Raw genomic sequence first — 19,340 nt, 5'->3', positions numbered from 1 at the left:
GGTGTAATATAGGCACTGCATGGGCTTGGAATTAAGAAAGCCGGCGAGCTTTTTGCAGACGGCAAGGCGAGAACTTGGGAACAACTAGCCCACGCGTCAGAGGGAACTTCGTTGCTTCAGCGCTTTCAGTTTCACAGGGTTCGCAGTGCGTTGAAAGATGTTTTGGGTCCGGAACTGGAGGAGCCACCCGAGATGCCGGAACTCACCCTCGTTGTCAAAACGGCGCAGTCACAAAAACTGATAACGCACCTATACAAAGCGAACACCTCGCACCGTGGCCAGGAACCCTCGACAGCTAGACTCGCATGGCAGAGAGATTTGCAGATCACTATAGATGACACTATGTGGAAATACTGTTGCGCGAGCACCAAGCGACTGTCTCTAAGTGGTCGACCGGCTGATACATTTTAAGTTTTTGCAAAGGGTGTACTATACCCCGGAGCGACTGTACCGCTATGGTCTCAGGCAGTCCTCTGAGTGTGAGCGATGTCATGCGGCTAACGCAGATTTCATCCATTTGGCGTGGAGTTGCCCTAGAATACATATATTCTGGGTGGAGGTACTGGCGGAGCTGGGAGAAATACTGGAAGTAAAATTGCCAACTGAGCCTGCGCTGGCGTTGCTTGGTCACTCTAGAGGTTTACCAGTAGCGATTAGACGGCTGACCGACATGGGCATGCTGATGGCTCGTCGAGTAGTGGCACAATGCTGGATGAGTGGCCCGCTCCCGACAAAGAGAAGGTGGGCACGAGACATGCTGTATTGTTGTACGCAATCGGAGCACTATAGTGAACTGCTCCCCCCTACGAGCAGTCCGAAGAATTTCTTGAGTCTGTTTCAAGCCCACAGGAGCAATAGAGAGAGCACTTCAGACTCACAGGCCGACGGGAGGGAATAAGTTAGTCGCGGAGTAGATCCCATTGCCTTTACTCCCCCGCGACAGGTTGGAACCCGAGGCTAGATATCCCTGGGAGGATTGTGGCATCCCTGATCGGGGCAGCTTAAGATGGGGTGACGTACCCATTCACTACAAGAAAGGGTGCACGATAGAGGAAGAGACAAGAAGAGGGCGGGTCATGTAACAAGTCATATAACCGGCACGCGGGCCTAGGAACCATTTTTCTAAGTTGGGGGTAGGTTTGGGGTTCTCTTTGGGGGGGGGGGGGTGGTAGTTTTAGCGGGATATACACAGATTAGGGTTGATACAGACTATTTAAAAAAAAAAACACACCTCCACTGCAATTGCTCTAGGACACGTTATCTATGGTATAGGCTCCTTAGACGCCGAGGAATACAGCTGATTACACGGACCGTGCGATGACTGTCATGTTGATTTTTTTTTGTTTGTATCAGGATATTGTACGCCGCCGGACCCCTGGGATGTCGGCATACTGGCTGTGTAATAACGAACTGTTTTGTTGCCTAACTCTCTATGTTTTGCGCTGCCGGCCCATGGGGTTGTAGGCTGTAAGCTGTGTGTATCTTAAGTTTGCAAATAAAGGTGTTAAAAAAAATAATTTTAAAAAGTGATTTGGGGTCTGCGTACACCGCTTTGAATTATTAGGGTGTACAGGAGTTCATTGAGAATTCTTATGATTCTGAACTATGGTCCTAATGCATCAAAGGGGTTTGCCCATTCTGTGTCTATGGGAAAATGTGTTCATGCATGTGGCCCTAGGACTACAAGTCAGTAACCTTTTCATATCATGCCATCAGAACATCGCTGCCGACAAAACCTAAAAGCTCCCTCTGAGGTCATAACTACAGACAGTCACTGGCAGATAGTTAATAATTCTCTGCTACTTTTGAGAAAAAACACAAACTCAATAGAAACTTTTAATAAGGCTTCAGATCACATTACCACATGAAAATGCCTTAATCAATTAGAAAAGAACTACTATGTGAAAACTACATTGGGTAGAGCTGCACCTTGATCATAGTTATTGTGGATTGTGATATCCTTCTATATTGTCATGCTGCTATGGTTTAAATAATTGTTTTTTACCTGCACTCAAGATGTAAAGTTCTGTCCCTGCACAAAAATCTCTCAAATGACCTTGACTCTCTGCAGGGACTCACATGGACTTGTAATGCTTAGCTTTAACCCCTTCCACGCTCATGACGAGCTGGGCTCGTCATGAGGTAGCCTCCTCGCGCGCTCATGACGAGCCCAGCTCGTCACGTAACATGCGATTAAAAAAAACTCAGCGTACGGGCGGAATTCCGCCCGCACGCATGCGGTTAAATACTTTTTAGATCTTTCCACGCAGTAGCACCAGAAGAAGACATTTAGGGTCGACTTTCCAGTACTATCTGACAATGTGCCGTTTTAGGTACAAATGGAGAGAGCGAGTCTCGGCAATATCAAGGCTGCTTTGGAACTCTTCTTTTTCTCTTTGCTTTGAGGACATTTAGGCCCGCATTACACATGCAACGCACTTTAAGCCACTCCGTGTTTCACTGTTTCAATTTTAAAAGGGAATAGAGATCCCCTTGCATGCAGTGACTGCAAAAGTCTGGAGGGTCCATAGGACCCCCTTTACCCCTACAGAGGGATGCTCTCAAGAGGTGCACTTACAGTGCACCACCTGAAAGATGGCGGTCAGTGAGCCTCCTGAGGGCTTGCCTCTGCGCAGTCGGTAATATGGCACGGGCGCAGAGGCAAAGAGATTCCCTCTTTTGCATGGGGCACACACCCATGCAAAGGAGGGAAAGCCTCCTTGAAGATATCGCTGGCACTTTTTGTGCACCATAACTATTGGTATTACTGAAGGGGCAGCACAAGCGTCTGTGGCCCCTTCTGAAATGCCAAAGTGCCACTGGGGTGCGTAAAGCAGGTGCAAATTCCCTGTGCGCCTCGGGGGCACTTTATGTAACACGGCCCCGGAGAATTTCACACAACTCTGAAGAATCTACCCATACCACCAAGCATATAGATTTAAATTGTTCTAAGTCTGATATTTCTTCCCTGTTAACTTCCCTACCACCATCGCTTCCTTCCTTTCTGATGTCATGCTCAACCGCATCAAATTAAAGAGCGAAAAACAACACAGAATATCTTCAGAGGTACGCCCTGCATATACATGAACACAAACTGTAAAACAGAGTACAAATAGTGCTCTGTACTGCAACAGCGAGAAATAAAAACAGAGGAACAGCAGCACCAAGAACTCACCGATCCCCAGTAGACGTCTTAATTTATCTTTATCTAGCAAATGTTAACCTAAGACAAAACTAAGAGTGTGAATATGGAAATGCAATATAACAATACTCACATAAGAGATACCTGATGGATCAATCATATAAAGCTGAGCGCCATCATCTTCATTATACGATCCCATCATGAAACTGAAAGAAGAAACTAGAGATTATCTTTTCACAACAAAGCTCTATTTCTGCAAAAAGCAGTGTGAGTTCAGGAGAGAATTGGGGTTGAAATGCCGTCTGTAGAATATGGAAATAAACTGTGAACACTTTTAATGAATGTCTTAACACTAAAACCACCTACGAATCCATTTAGGTATCTATATTAGGCGTTTAAAACTAAAAAAACAATGATTTAAAGTAATTGTTCTCACATAACTCACATGGTAACGGACTCTTCCACTAGTGTGTATTTAGGAAGTAGGTATTATGTGGACTTTACTATTATAAAGTGCTCATTTTCTTTACAAACCAATTAAAGAGAACATAACCAATTATCACATCCAAACAACGATAAAAGTGTGCAGCACTAATCTGAGTAATGTATATTGTATTATGCCTGCCATCCGTTTCCCACTCAAATTCTATATCACTAGCCAAGCCCATCAAAACATATACCTGCATCCAAACGGTCTGACAGCACTGTACAGTGTGTAGGCATGTACATACATAGCCACTCTGTCTGCAAGGTGCTGTTAAGAAAAGGGGAAAATAAAATCAAGAATTGCTGCTTCACAACTTGAAAGAGCAAAGCATGAAACACAGAACGTTATCTACCACTAAACCCATGGTGTTACATTTTTTTTTTTTAAACATTACGCAGAACTCTTTGATAGAGAAGAACACAGTTGTAAGAGGCATATTCTACAATAATTAATAAGAAAAATAAGAAAGACATTGCAAGTTCACCAACTGTATTTAAAAGACAGACTAGACCACAAGACACAAAAAGGAAACAAGAACTGGCAAAGCCAAATATTTTCACTTTTGTGTAATTACTAACACACAGTTCAGATACAGCATCATCACAAGCTACAGACATGCATACTCTTAGACCCATTCCCGCAAAAAAAAAAGTTAAAGCTTTCATCCCCCCAAATACTGCGTTTTCATAATGGATGTTTTCAAAGAGGATTAAGTAAACAATGGCAGGCCACATGGAAAGCAAAATAAATGTTTGGGCTCAGAGAGAAATGGCTGAGAATACCTTAGGAAATGGGATGATAGGCTGCAACGCTACAATATATTCATGAATGGTGAGGGTTGCTGTATCATATCATGTATGCAGAACTTAATTTAAGCTAGGGTTTGCACTAATGTTTGGGGCTGGTGGGTCCAAAAAGATTTAAAGGCATCTTTATTGATATTCACTTTGTGAGCAATAAAGATGCCTTCAAATCTTGTTATCTTGTCACATTTGCTCGTCTTTCAGAGTGAGAGGTCAAAAATAAATGTCTCCCTATATTTACTTTTCTTTCTGTGACTGAAGTTAGAGGATTTTCAGCTCGCCAGAAAGGGCGAGTAGGCCCTAAAAATATCTTGCCCTGATCAAATTTGGCACGCAATAGCAAGTGGATTTTTCGAGTCCCAATCTGGATATCCTGGGAGTGGTCCTGGTTGAACGTTTGGTAGCGAAGGTGTACATTAAGGAGGTATAGTCTGTTTTGATGGTGCAAGGTATGTCCCATAGAATTGTTTTTAATGTCTGGCCGCATATAAGCATGCAAGGGCCTCTTTCACCATTGAATAGTGTCTCTCTACCCCCTTTAAGGCTCTAGATGTGAAGGCACCCCCTGCTACTTCCCATCCACCCACTGTGTAAGAATAGCCTCTACACCCTTATTACTGGCGTCTGTGGTTAAGACTGTGGGTTTCCTAGAGTCAAACCTGCCCAGAGAAGGCGCTTTGGTTATGCTAGATTTGACCACTCTGAAAGAAGACTGGTACTCTTCACTCCATTTGAATGCAGGCCTCGAAAAATCATAAAAGTTTCGCTAGACCTGCAGGTCTAGTGACTTAAATAATCTACTCTAACTAGTTGGAATGCTCTTGACCCACAAACTGGTTTCAAATTATTAGATCATGGGAAAATATTTTAGTTCATTGAGCCAGCATTTTCTTCATTACCACATACGAGCGCACTTTCAAATATGGGAGTTCAGCTTGTCTGCTGCACAAAAAACCCTTTTGTTTGATTTCAACAGACCCAACTTTTGCATGTATATATATATATATATATATATATATATATATATATATATATATATATATATATATATATATATATATATATATATATATATATATATATATAATCTAGGCACATATAGGATACACATGACACCTGACTTGCCTCTTAGTTCTTTAACAACATTGTCATTAGGGAGATGCAGGAATGTTCCTCAAAGCATGTTTTAAAACTATCACTTTTAATAAATGCATAACCAAAGCATGAAGTGGTAGCACACTTGCAATCAGTAGATTTTATGTTGAAGTGGCCACAAAATTTCCTACTGACGTGGTTTTACTGATAAAATTATATAGTGTTTGGAAATCAAATTTCTGCAAATACGTGTCATTTGCACATCACCAAGTAAGGTGTTCTGAATTGTTTTGTTCCTATTTAAATCTTTGTTTGGATCACATTTATTTACAAAAAAATGTGCTTTCATAGTTCCTAATATAGTTTGAAATATTTGTACTATCCATTTATAGATTTACTTTAAATGTTTTGTGTTGGAAAAAAGCAGACATCTTCAGACAGCTCACTTGAAAAAACAGACTGCAAATATGTCCAGAAAAAAACAAGATTTAATGGTATATTTATTGCTCATTCACTTTCCGAATGAACAGAACACCTGTTCCTTTCCAGCTTTAAGTTCACTCCCAGAACCGACTAGTAGGTTCTAAAAAAATAGCTCGACCTGATCAAATCTGACTCGCAATTGCAATTGCCGAGTAAATTTTACAAGGCCTGGAATGGGACCTTCATTCTTAGTAGATTCCTATGGGGCTCTACAATTCTAGCATAATTTTGCACAAATTTAGCATAGTACTCAGAGAGTCCCAGGAAGGATTGGAGTTCTTCGGTGTTGGTGGGGGCTGCTGTTTTCTCAATGGCTTCCACAAGATTCAATTTGGGTTTGATCCCATCGTGAGATATGGTGGGACCTAGATACTCTACGGACCCCGCACCTATTTGGAATTTATACCTTTTTAAGGTAAGCACTGCCTTCTTTAATCTGCTTAATACTACCCTAAGCATAGTGTTGTGCTCCCCTATGTTTTTGCTATGGATCAGGATGTCGCCCTGAAAACAAAGAGTGCCAGGTATTTCCTTTATAACATGCAGCATAATTCTCTGAAATGCAGCCGCTTCAGAGGCAGACTGAAAGGCATGCACCTGTATTGGAAAGCACTCAGGGGAGTCACAAATGAAGGGAGGTGACATGATCCAGGGTTAAGCTCCACCTGGTGGTAGGCTGACGAAAGGTCTAAGACACAAACAGCTAGCATCTTTGATTAGGGTGAGGACATCATGAAAGCAGGGGTGGGGGCGACTGTCAACCCACATGTTAGCATTTAAATCTCTCAGTTCTATGCACAGTCTTAGGTCTTTCCCTGAGGATTTGCTCACTATGACCTGAGCCAACCGTTGTGAGCTTTCTGCCAGTTCATTAACCCCCAACGTATGCAGTCTGTCCAGTTCTTTCCTAAAAAGGGCATGCATCATTTGAGGAATAAGTCTTGCTTTATGTGCCACCGGTTTTGCCTTTGGTTTTAACTGGGTTGGTAGTCCTTCAATAGCCCCAACATGTCAGTAAATACATCAAGGAAATTGCTGCAGACCTCCTTCCCACCTATCAAGATGTCCACTAGCAGTACTTGATCTGGACCGACACCCAGCTCTTTTTGATGGTGCCATCCAAATAAATTAGAACCCTTCACTGTTACATGGACTTTTCCTCCCATATTCCTTCATTTAAAACTGCTTTTCCTGCAAATCATACTGTTGTAATCCCACTTTTCTATCAGCCAGTTAAGAAGTTGGGTAAAGTACCAATACGGCAGGTGCTGCAGTAACCTACCCATAGCAAAGTACATCAAAAGGAGGAGGTAGGTAGCCTGCACCATCAAAAGAATATGTAACAATTAATTTGGCAGCAAAAGGCATTTTTACATTAATGATACCAACATGGAGGACACAAGGAGCGAATGACATTCAGAGAGAGAAAATCCGGGAGTGGGGCGAAAATCCGGGAGTGGGGAGAAAATGAAGCATGAACAGGCATGCCAGATATGCATTTTTTGCCACAGATATTCATCATTTGGTCAGACTGATGTTGAAGGTAGCTGGATTTCATGCAAGAGACAATGGACACCTAGCAACCTGCTAGATTGTAAAGGGAGTAGGAATTACTTGAAATAGTGTAGATACAGCAAAGTGTCAATAGAATGCGAGGGGCTCCTTAGAAGAAGGGAATTAGGAGAAGAAAGATGTAACATAGATATTAACACAAAGGCATGAGATGGGGAACCTGTCCCTGATTTTTAGAGAGACAGTATTTTAACCCTTTGTTTTGAAAGCTGGATTTAATATATTTAAATGTTCCCCATATGTGCCCCTTGTTGCAATATACACACTCACTGTAAAAATGTCTGTAAAATAAAAACAAATTATAAGCCCATTCTTCAGATCGGACCTAACCCCGCCTCTAATTTGAAAAAAATTATCAGCAGAGCAATGAGAATTCCAGAAGTAGAGCTGGCTAAGTTCAAGCATTTAAAACTTGTTCAATACTGTCCGATTGGCATGTACCTTAAAGGCTCAGCTCTCATGGTAGTTCGGGTGATCTTATGTCAAGAGCTACAAAATGATGGCAAGTACCAAAGAACTAACAAATCCACCATTTTCTCAATTTTTAAGATTTAAAAGGATATCTTCGGATCCAGGCACATGGAAAAACTCCATACAAGAATTTGAACAAAGATACCTGGAAAGAGGTTTCCCTTCCAAAATGCTCAAAAATACTGATGAAAAGGTCATGAAAATGGTTCGAAAACATTTGTTACAAAAACAACACAAACCAAACCGATTAGTGCTTGTATCAAAATATTCCACAAAGTCCTCTGCCATCAAAAAGATAATAAATCAAAGATGGGAATTATTGCTAAATGAAACCGAATTGAAAGGGTTATTCATTCAAAAACCATTCTTCGAGTATACCAGAACAAAGAATTTGAAAGAATTATTAACCACGAATAACACACCTAAAAATACACAAGAGGCAGGAACCACAAAATTTCATATCTGCATTCTTTGCAACAATGTTATTACTGGAAACACTACCACGCACCCCAGATCAGGAGAGATGTCAATCTTTGTCACTCAATGAATTGTAACTCGCACAACGTGATTTACAGCATTAAATGTCCGTGCGGAATGTTATACATTGGCAAAACGTCAATTCCAATTTAGCCTTACATTGGTCGGAATACAGACATACTATATGCCAGTTAAAGGTTTCAAATAATAGACTGGACTGGACACAATCATTCTCAGGTTGTCATTGGATAAAACGCTTTGACACAATGTTTCCAAAAGGTTTAAATGATAAAATCAACAGGAGTTGTTTCTTATAATGTAATACACACATCATTAAGTGTCACATGCTATATTATTCCAAGACAGAAGAAGACATGTATTTCATTCATAAGAAAAAATTGGGTAGTCTATAAAACTAATTTTTCACTATTTCTTATTCACTAGGTAATATGGGTTATCACTTCTGTTCCTTGTGTTATTTTTAATTTTATTTTCACTGGTGGCTTGTGATGGTTATAGAGTTCTATGAACAGTAAACCATTCCGGATTATAGCAGAATTTAACTACGCATTAGCCAGTGTACACACGCGAGTATATACCTATTAAGTGTGATTTTTTCGCATTCGGTTTTGATTATACAAGACCCATTATAATCAGAGTAGCTATGTTGTTAGAGTTAGAATTAGAGTTGCTTTCGAAGACCCACACATTTAAAAATGGCGAATGTGGTTGGGAATTTATAAGTTCACTTGTGTAGTACTGTATTGAGGACTAATGCAGAAAATGCTGTCTTCGCGTGGTTTTAACACGGGCGAGTTAGTCATGACAATCGAAACGTGCAATGGAGATATAGAGACAGCTTGGACGGATAAAAGTACGAGGGAATTCACACAGTCTCTTCTAAATAGATCATAGATACCGATGAAAGGGTTTGATTTCTACTTTATCATTATTTTTGGTTATGCAGTGAAGTTGAGAGTGAGCATAGATGCGCTGTATGAATTACAAAGAGGTTTTAAGCAAAGTGGGTGGGTCACAGCATCATCGTTCTGACTGATTTTGGAACTAGGTACAGCTAATATGTTTCTTTAGCAACAGTGATTAATGGCATCACTATAGTTTTTTTCAGATTTTCAAATCAGGTTATGTGTACAGCACAGAGAATCAGTAAGTCAGTTGAACCCTATTTGTTTTGTTTTTGTTCATGGTTTCTTAATACAATTGTGTGAATGGCATCTATAAAGAGATTACTCAGCCAGGGTTAATTTGGATTTAGTACTATTTGTTCACAAAGCCTATTGCTTTCTTCTTTCTTTAAGCACATAGTGACGGTTAAGGAGATTTCTTTTCATTTAGCACATTCCTCCTTTCTACCTTATCACCCATAGGCACATCTATAAATGATAGAGTTATATTATATTCTGCATGTGGAAATAACCACGGGTGCGTGGCTAGATAATACCGGTATATGCATGGTCGCCATTTGGCACAAAGAATACGTACAGTGTTTGTTGCGGAGATAAAGTCCAATTTGTCGCATTTTCTTTTTTTTAGTTATTCAGAACATCCCATGAAGAAGGGAATATATCCCGAAATGCATTTGACCGATTGCTCTTTGAATAGAGCACCATATAAGAAAAGAGTGTTATAATTTTTTCCTTTCTTACACAGAAATGTGAATTAAATTCTTTTTTATGAGGTACAGGAGTGGTCTCTGTATTAGAATACTAGTAAAGAAAAAAGCTGATGAATGTTTAAATAAGTCTGATTCGATTTGGTTTACAAGGAATGATAAATTCTTAAAACTGTGCACTCTGGGTCCAGGAAAGTAGTAACTCTTGGCTACACTAAGATGGTTTATACACACATGACAGACAGAATACACACCAAGGAGGCATGCACATTCAGAGTGAAGGTACCAAACTTAGCACAGGAATAAATTAAAAGAGTGCACAATAATAATAAAAAATTTCATGAGGACCAAAGAACTAGATCTAAATCAGCCAGGAGGGTGAACTCTTTGCGTTGAAATCTATACTAAATTACAAAAAGGCTGAAGACCAAACATCATTAGAGCTGATGGGCAACAGTTCCTTTCTATTTCAAAACCCTGAAATATACATTTTATTGATAGTAAATCACATTCCTTGATATTCACTTAGAAGGCTAAATGATGAAATGCATGCAATCTAATGGAAATCACAGCAGCTCACCTTTAACGGGATGTCATAGCCGTAACTTGATCTAAAGTTAGAAGCTTCTTCTCTTGCAATATCAGCCAAAGAACGAGCATCTGCCAGGAGGCCAGCTACTGCCTGAAATGAAACAATCCATGACAAGAAACATCATAATTGTACCTTTCAAAAGACCTCCAATCAAACAACATTTTGGAACAAACCACACGGTCTACGGTGTGTGTGAAAAACACATTTCCATTTAGAAATCCAACAAGGTCTGCTACAGCACTTTAAGGGATTCTCTTTTAGAATCAAGGAACAGGTAGAAGGGATGGTTGTGCATAATTTCAAAGAATGCAGTTTTTTCGTTTACACAAATCAAAAGCATTGTCAAGAAAAACATCAATCTTGTAAGTAGCTATGCCACACACCATATCTACACACACCATATCTACATTGAAAGTCAAAGACAACCATGTCTCAGATTTTTTTAAATCATATTTTGCAGTGTTTAAGGATTGTCAACTTAAGTGAAGTGAAGAGGGTAAGAGGTCATGTACGGAAGGTAGCCTTCTATTTGTAGTTTTACAGTACTTATTTTTGGGTGAAAATGAACCTTTTTTAATGCAGGTTTGGGCTAAGGCATGACCTATAATATAAAAGGCACACAAGTGATGGATGGAATGTGGAACAATTAAACATTCTCCCCCAGTCAAGAGATCTGGGTTAAATGCATTGTTCTTTAGCTCACCATGCCCAGGCGTGGATCCCGGGCTCACTGTATCCTTAGGTTCAAGCTAGCCTGGCTGATGAGGAGTGTGGCACCATGCTGGTTTCTGGTCCAGGGAGGACCTGGACCGGCTGTTAGGACTGGACTGTTCCTATGTGGAGCAGGGTCAAGACGGATTTGCATAAGGCTGGGGCTAACTGTTCCACTAGATTAAGGCTATCCTCACCGATGAGGGGTGAGGCACCGAAACCGGTCGCAAGATACGTGTTTCTAGTCTAAGGAGAACCTGGCTTGGGAGTTCATGCTGGACTGTTCCCATGAGGCGCAGGGTCAAGACTGATTTGCATATGGTTGCGTCTAAACTAGGGTGGCACGGTGAGCAAAGGAGTGATGAATTTAACCCAGATATCTTGACTGGGAGGCGAACGTTTGATTTGTTCATAGACACAGGGATGAGTGACAAAGTTACTACGCCCCAGTTGAAGCTTCTCTCATGGAATGTCAATGGGTTGGGAGATAAGCTAAAAAGAGGGCTGGTGCTCCAATGCATTAAGCGCCATTTATCAGACGTGGCTCTCCTACAGGAAACACATGTAGTTGGAAACACATGCAGGGTACTAGACGGATGGGATATACTTTAACTGTGCATGCCAGATTCACAACTGGGTCTAGAGGGATGGGGGTGCTGATAATTAAGCAGTTCCCCTTCATAGTGGAAAATAAAGTGACGGATGATCAGGGTAGATTTGCTGCACTAATGGGCAGAGGGGAGGCCGATTAATATAGTTTTGGGATATATACCACCGGCTCTGCATAATATCTCTCTCCCAGAATTAAGCTTATTTCTTCTCAGACTGCCTAACGTTGAACTCCTCTTGGGTGGACACTTTAATATGACACTAGACGATCTTCAGGATAGACTACCTCCCAGAACGCAGCCTAGGCGCCCACACGCCATTGTCGGACTTTGTGGGAGCAATGGGCCTGGCGGATGTATGGAGTACACAAGACCCGCGAAAGAAGCAATTCACATACTACTCAGGAGCACATAATAGCCACTCCCTTATAGACTTTATTATATCACATGCTGATGGAATCTGTAATTTTAGAGACCAACATCAGTTGGCAAGAGGAATACCGGATCCACATCCCCCCCACCCCCCCACCCCCCCCGCCCCTGCTACACGACAGGAACTTGCAAGGACCCAACATAGTAACCCATGGAGCTTAAAGGTGGCCAAAATCCAAAAAGGGCTAACCCAAACCACTAAAAACCACTGAGGAGAATGAGGGCTCTGTGACTACGACACTGGTCTTGTGAGAAGCATACTAGGCGGTATGGGAATGCTGGGACACCGTTGGTTGGGTCACTCAGAGCGAGGGGGCGTCGGGTGGAGGGGTGTCTTTAGGGGTCGGGTTTTCTTACCAGCTCCGGTATCGACACCAAGAATCGAGTCCGGAGCTACGGTGGCTAGGATGTCACATCCTACCACCGAGCTCCGGACCCGATTCTTCCCTTACTGGGCTTATGTTCCCTTTGATCCGGCCCACATTAATCACTACCTCGCCGATGCTGGAGCATCCGCCCTCGCCCTGAACCCTCCAACCGACCCCACCAATCCAGACACCGCCGCCCGAAGCCTCAGACAGTGGATCGAAGACTGCGCCAACACCCTAGTCACGCTAAAGAATGAATATGCTACTTACCAGTATGCATCTGTTCTTGGCATGTAGGGCTGCTAACATTCATATCTTAGCATTAGATCGCCGCCTAGTGTTGGGCTCGGATGATTGCACATTGTTGTCCTGGAAGAGTCTTCGAAGTATCCTGAGATAGGTGGCTCCTCCCCTGGACTACAGTGCGCATGGGCATCGGCTCCATCCCCAGATTGTTTTTCGCCATTGTGGCAGAAGATGGAGTGAAAAGTGTAAAGGATGTCCATGCTAATGAATAAATACAATAGTATATCTGCAGCTGCGACAGGCACCGGGGAGGAGGGCGGGCGATATGAATGTTAGCAGCCCTACATGCCAAGAACAGATGCATACTGGTAAGTAGCATATTCAGTTCGAGGCATGTGGGCTGCTAAATTCATATCTTAGCATAGAATACATAGCAGTCCCTCCATCAGCGGCGGTTGCCCGTGCCAGCTGCAGAAACCTGAAAAAGTGTCTTGAGAACAGCCTGTCCTACAGCTGCTTGCTGCTTGGAATGCACATCAACACAGTAGTGTTTTGTGAAGGTATGTGGTGTGACCCACGTGGCTGCTCTGCAAATATCCTCTAAAGGAATGTTCCCTAGGAAAGCCATGGATGCCCCCAGTTTGCGTGTGGAGTGCGCTCTGGGGGGTATTGTTAAAGTGCGCTTGGCTTTTTGATAACATATCTGGATGCACTTAACAATCCACCTGGCTATCCCTGCTTTGGAAATTGGGTTGCCTTTGTGTTGTGGTGCGAAGGCAACAAAGAGTTGTTTTGTCTTTCTAAAGGGTTGTGTTCTGTCTATGTAGTACATCAACGCCCTCCGTACATCTAAGGTATGGAGCATTCTTTCCGCCACCGTTTGCGGGTTTTGAAAGAATGCTGGTAAGTCAATAGTTTGGTTTAGATGAAACTGTGACACCACCTTCGGAAGGAATTTGGGGTTAGTGCGTAGCACTACCCTATTTGGATGAATTTGAATGAATGGCTCTTGGATTGTGAGCGCCTGCAGCTCACTGACACGCCTCAGAGACGTAATAGCTATAAGGAAAGCTACTTTCCACGTAAGGAACTGGAGTTCACACGAGTGCAGTGGCTCAAATGGTGGTCCCATCAGTCTGGTGAGGACGACATTGAGGTTCCACACTGGAGCTGGCGGTGTCCTTGGGGGAATGACTCTTTTCAGACCTTCAAGGAAGGCTTTAATGGCGGGCACTCTGAAGACAGAGAGGTGCTGCCAGTTCTGAAGATAAGCCGCTATGGCGGATAGATGAATCCGAACGGAAGTGTACGCCAGATTGCACTTGTAAAGATGCAACAGATAGCAGATGATGTTGGGGATAGATGCATCAAGCGGGTTGATGTCATTGGCTGTACAGTAGATGACAAAACGCTTCCACTTTGCAGCATAGCATGCTCTAGTAGTTGGTTTCCTCGCCTCCTTGATGATGCTCATGTATTCTGGAGGCAGGTTAAGGTACCCAAACTCTAGGACCTCAGGAGCCAGATCGCCAGGTTGAGCTGTTGCGGATCTGGATGCTGAATTTCTCCATGGTTCTGCGTCAAAAGACTGGGCGTGAGACGCAGTCTTTGATGCGGCACCACTGAGAGTTCGAGGAACGTGGTGTACCATGCTTGGCGCGCCCACGTTGGAGCAACTAGGATGAGAGTCATCTTGTGCTGCCTTAGCTTTCTTGCGACCAGCGGTATTAGAGGGGCTGGCGGAAAAGCGTACGCAAATTTGCCTGACCAGTTCATCCATATCGCATTCCCCTGCGACTGTGGGTGAGGGAACCTGGCGGCAAAGTGTTGGCATTTTGCGTTCTCTTTTGTGGCAAACAGGTCTATCTCCGGATGACCCCACTGCTGGAAGTACGGGTGGAGGACAGATGGGTGTAACTCCCACTCGTGCATTTGATGGCTGTACCTGCTGAGCAGATCCGCCATCTGATTGTCCTTTCCTGGGAGGTGTTCTGCCATGAGGAAAATGTTCCTCTGAATGGCCCACTTCCACATGCTCTGAGCCAGATGAGACAGCTGTGGCGAGTGGGTGCCTCCCTGCTTTTGAATGTAGTACATCGCGGTCATGTTGTCCGTCCGGACTAGCACGACCCTGTTGCACAGATGTACAATGAAGGACTTGAGCGCCATGAAGATTGCCATCAGTTCCAGATAGTTGATGTGCATCTTCTGTTGCTGCGTTGACCATAGTCCCTGCACTGTGTAAGTGAGCACATGAGCTCCCCATCCCTGGAGAGATGCGTCCGTTGTCAGGACAATCTGCGGCACAGGCTCTTGGAACAGTCGGCCCTTGCAAAGGTTGTCTGGAGTCCACCAATGCAGAGAGTCGTATGCCCGACTGGTAACCAACACTAGGTCTGTCAATTGTCCACGAGCCTGTGTCCTCTGATTCGCTAACTGGAGCGGGCGCATGTGTAGCCGTGCGTGAGGGACTATGAAGATGCAGGAGGCCATCATGCCTATCAACTGCATGAACACTCTCGCTGGAAGCGAGTGTTGTGGCCTGAACCTTTGGATCAGGGCCTGCATGCTGTCTATCCTGACTTGGTTTGGCTGAGCCATGGCCGTCAGGGTGTTGATCGTTGCACCTAGGAACTGCCGGACGTGTGCCGGCTGAAGATGCGATTTTGGGTAGTTTAGGGAGAAACCCAGATCGTGAAGAAGGTGAATTGTAGTTGACATGTCCGCGGCGCACTGCTGCTCTGACTTGGCTTGTACGAGCCAGTCGTCTAGGTAGGGGTAGACATGGATGTTCTGCCTCCTGAGGTGCGCCGCTACTGTCGCCAGACACTTGGTGAACACCCTCGGGGCTGTTGTGACTCCGAAGGGTAGGACCTTGAACTGGTAGTGCCTGCCTTGAATAGTGAACCTGAGGTATTTCCTGTGTGACGGGTGTAGTGGAATGTGGAAATACGCATCCTTGAGATCTAAGGTTGCTAAGAAGTCTCCTTGGTTTAGCAAGGGAAGAATCTGTTGCAGTGTAAGCATGTGGAAATGTTCCGATAGTATGTACAGGTTGAGGGGGCGTAGATCTAGAATGGGTCTGAGAGATCCGTCCTTTTTTGGAATAAGGAAGTACAGGGAATATACCCCTGTGCCTTCCTCTCCCACCGGCACTTGCTCGATTGCTCCCTTTTGCAGCATCACCACTACTTCCTGCTGCAATAAGAGCAAGTGCTCTGCGGACATAGGCCTTTGCCTTGGCGGGATGTTGGGTGGAGTGGACTTCAATTCTAGGCAATAACCATACTGGACTAGTTGTCGCACCCACCTGTCTGTGGTGATGTTTTTCCAGACGGGCAGGAACTGCTGCAGTCTCCCCCCGACAGGTGTTAGGTGGTCGGGGGGCAGTGACAGAGAGTCACTGTTTGCTTGGAGTAGAGGAGCGGGGGTTGTTGTTTCCTCTGCCGCGACCTCTGTTGCTGTTATTCCTGTAACCTCCCTTGTTCTGTTTCGTGAACGAGGATTGTGCCCCACCTTTTGAGAACTGGGATTGTTGACCCATTTGTCCTCTGGTGACCCCACGTGCACCTGAGCGACGAAAATTGCTGCCACGAAACTGTTGAGACTGCAGGGCCCCCATGGATTTAGCAGTTTCCGTGTCCTTTTTTATTTTCTCTAGGGTGGTGTCAACATCTGGACCAAACAGACTATCAGGATTGACCGGTTGATTAAGAATTGTTGTCTGAATATCCGGTTTAAAGCCTGAGATGCGTAGCCACGCCTGCCGTCTCAGCATAACGCTAGTGTTGACAGCCCTAGCAGCTGTATCTGCAGCGTCAAGCGCACACTTGATGGCTGCGTTTGAGATTAGCTTCCCTTCGTTAATGAGCAGTTGTGTAGCTTCTTGGAACTGTGGAGGCAGGTGTTGTACAACCTGTTCTAGGGTGTCGTAGTGTGCCCTATCGTAACGCGCCAAGAGCGCCTGTGTATTGGCGATGCGCCAAAAGTTTGATGCCTGTGCAGCTACTCTTTTGCCCCCTGCCTCTAGCACTTTGGACTCCTTATCCGGGGGAGGAGCTTCACCCGTTGTCTGGGAGTTGGCACGTTTCCTGGCATTGGCGACCACAAGAGAGTCCAGTGGCAATTGTCCCCGGATGTAGGCGGGGTCCGCAGGTGCAGGCCTGTACTTCTTTTCAATGCGAGGGTTGACCACTCTCGCTCTTGTAGGCTCCTTAAAAATGTCCCCAGCATGTTTGAGGACTCCTTTTAGCATAGGAAGTGTCTTTACTGTCCTTTCAGAGACTGAAAAGGTGTCGAAAAGGAAGTCTTCCTCAACCGGGTCGGCATGCATGTCCACATCATGATTGGCTGCCGCCCTTTCAAGTAGTGCATGAAAGCCTGCTGAGTCCTCAGTCGGGGATGCACGTGCATTAAAGAGCTGCGGGTCCTGCCCCACACCCTGGGTGTTCTGGTCACCAGTGTCATCGTATGAATCCGGTTGTGCATCAGGTTCATCGATAGGGAAATTGTACTGCTCGTCCTCATCATACCCCTCACCCGCAGAGTGTTCTGGGGAGGGAGTAGGGCTCCGTCTTGGAGGAGGCTGGATTGGCTCCGTGAGGCCTGAGGCGTCAAGGGGCACCCTCTTCTTTTTCAGTGGGATGACATAGGAGTCCACTGGCTCCGAAGTGATTTTCCTCTTATAGAGGGTCAGCTTGCCTGTGTCAGCGTCGATGAAATGCTCTGAATCGTCTTCTGATTCGAGTACCCGACGTGGAAGCGGGCCAGCCGGCGAAGAAACTTGTTTCGGAGCCGATTTGGTTGAAAACGCTTTCGGCGCCTCCTTAGGTGGCAAAAGAAAGAGAAGTTTCCCAGAAGGCTTTGCTGGAGTGTCCTTTTGCGGCTGCGGCGATGGTATCGGAGCCGACGGGGCAAAGGCTTTCTCCCTGATTCTTTGCAGTGAGTCTGCGATGAGGGACGTCTCACTCACAGTGGGTTTCGTCGCTGACGAGGATGGTCTGATCGGTCCCTCGGATCCGACGTCCTTGTGGGCCTTGTGCGCTTTGGGCGCGGAACCCGTCTTCACCGCCTCAGATTCCTGAGTCCGGGGCGCAGACTTCTTGTGCGTAGCCTCCTTGGAGCCGACTTTGGCGGGCTTGGACGGCGTCACAGCCGCTGACCCGTGCCGACCATCTTTCTTGGAGGACCCCCCCTCAGGCGTCGGTTTCGATTTTGCAGCATCGGAATGGACGGACTTCTTCGGCTTCTGCGGACCGGAGGTCGACGGAGCCGATGGGGTAGCGGGCACCGTCTTTTTCACCGGCACGGCAGCCATCTTAGGGACACTCGAGTCCTTAAGTTTCGGTTTCGTTTTCGGGTCGGCCATTTTAGGTGTCGTCGATCCCGATGGTTTCAGTTTCGTTTTCGAAACGGTCTGCTCAGCAAGTGAGTCCGTAGCCGGGCCCGAAGGCGGGGCTGTGGCTTGCGGCAACGGGTCTTGGGTAAGGCCGACAGGCGATCCCGTGTCCCGGTCGGTATCTTCGTAACCTTCGGGGCAGAGCTCGTCCCCCGAGCTATCTGCCGCGGCCCCATAAATCTCATCGTCGTCTCCTACCTCTTCGACGTATTCAAGGCCTTGACCCGCGACTCCGTCGTCGTCTCCCGGATCCGCCTCGATTTCCGTCTCTGGTGGGGAGATTTGTAGATGGTGACCCTGGACCTCTTCGTCCTGGTCGCCGAAGATGTTCTCCGGATCCGGGGCCGCTTGCTTAGCTTCCAAGCGCACCGCGCGCCGAAGCTTGAGAGTTTTCTTTGAGCGGAACTGCGCACACAATTTGCACTTTCCGTCGTCGTGGTCAGGCGAAAGGCACTTGTTACAGACGGGGTGTAGATCGATGTGTGGGTACTTGGACCCACAGAGCGGGCAGTACTTAAACGGGCTCCGCTCCATGTCCGAAAAGGCTTGCAGTCGTGTCGCGATGAGAAGGCCTCAAAGTTCAGAGAGCGAAGAAAACTCCGCTTATTCCGGCTTCAAGAGACGGAAGACTCGAGACCGTGCGCAGACAATACCGACGCAATAAAATCGAGGCCTTTTGGCCGCTAAAAGTTAGTTTTACTTGGTTCCGACAGTAAGACGTCGAGACCACATCCGAACCCAATGGCGGAAAAAAACAATCTGGGGATGGAGCCGATGCCCATGCGCACTGTAGTCCAGGGGAGGAGCCACCTATCTCAGGAT

General features: G+C 45.2%; 1 protein-coding gene across 1 annotated transcript in view; it reads right to left on the bottom strand.

The window, feature by feature from the left end:
• Window positions 1-19,340, bottom strand: part of PSMA3 (proteasome 20S subunit alpha 3) — a 143,583-nt gene that overhangs the window by 105,630 nt on the left and 18,613 nt on the right. The window contains exons 4-6 of the mRNA XM_078660373.1: window positions 10,744-10,845; window positions 3,823-3,896; window positions 3,276-3,348 (exon numbers count right to left, since the gene is read on the bottom strand). Coding sequence (XP_078516499.1) covers window positions 3,276-3,348; window positions 3,823-3,896; window positions 10,744-10,845 — 249 coding nt within the window. The remainder of the gene's footprint in view (window positions 1-3,275; window positions 3,349-3,822; window positions 3,897-10,743; window positions 10,846-19,340) is intronic.

The sequence above is a fragment of the Lissotriton helveticus genome, chromosome 9, assembly GCF_964261635.1.
Source record: "Lissotriton helveticus chromosome 9, aLisHel1.1, whole genome shotgun sequence".
NCBI classification, from domain to species: domain Eukaryota; kingdom Metazoa; phylum Chordata; class Amphibia; order Caudata; family Salamandridae; genus Lissotriton; species Lissotriton helveticus.
Note: the sequence above shows the minus strand (reverse complement) of the source record. Positions and strands in the feature narration are given on the sequence as shown.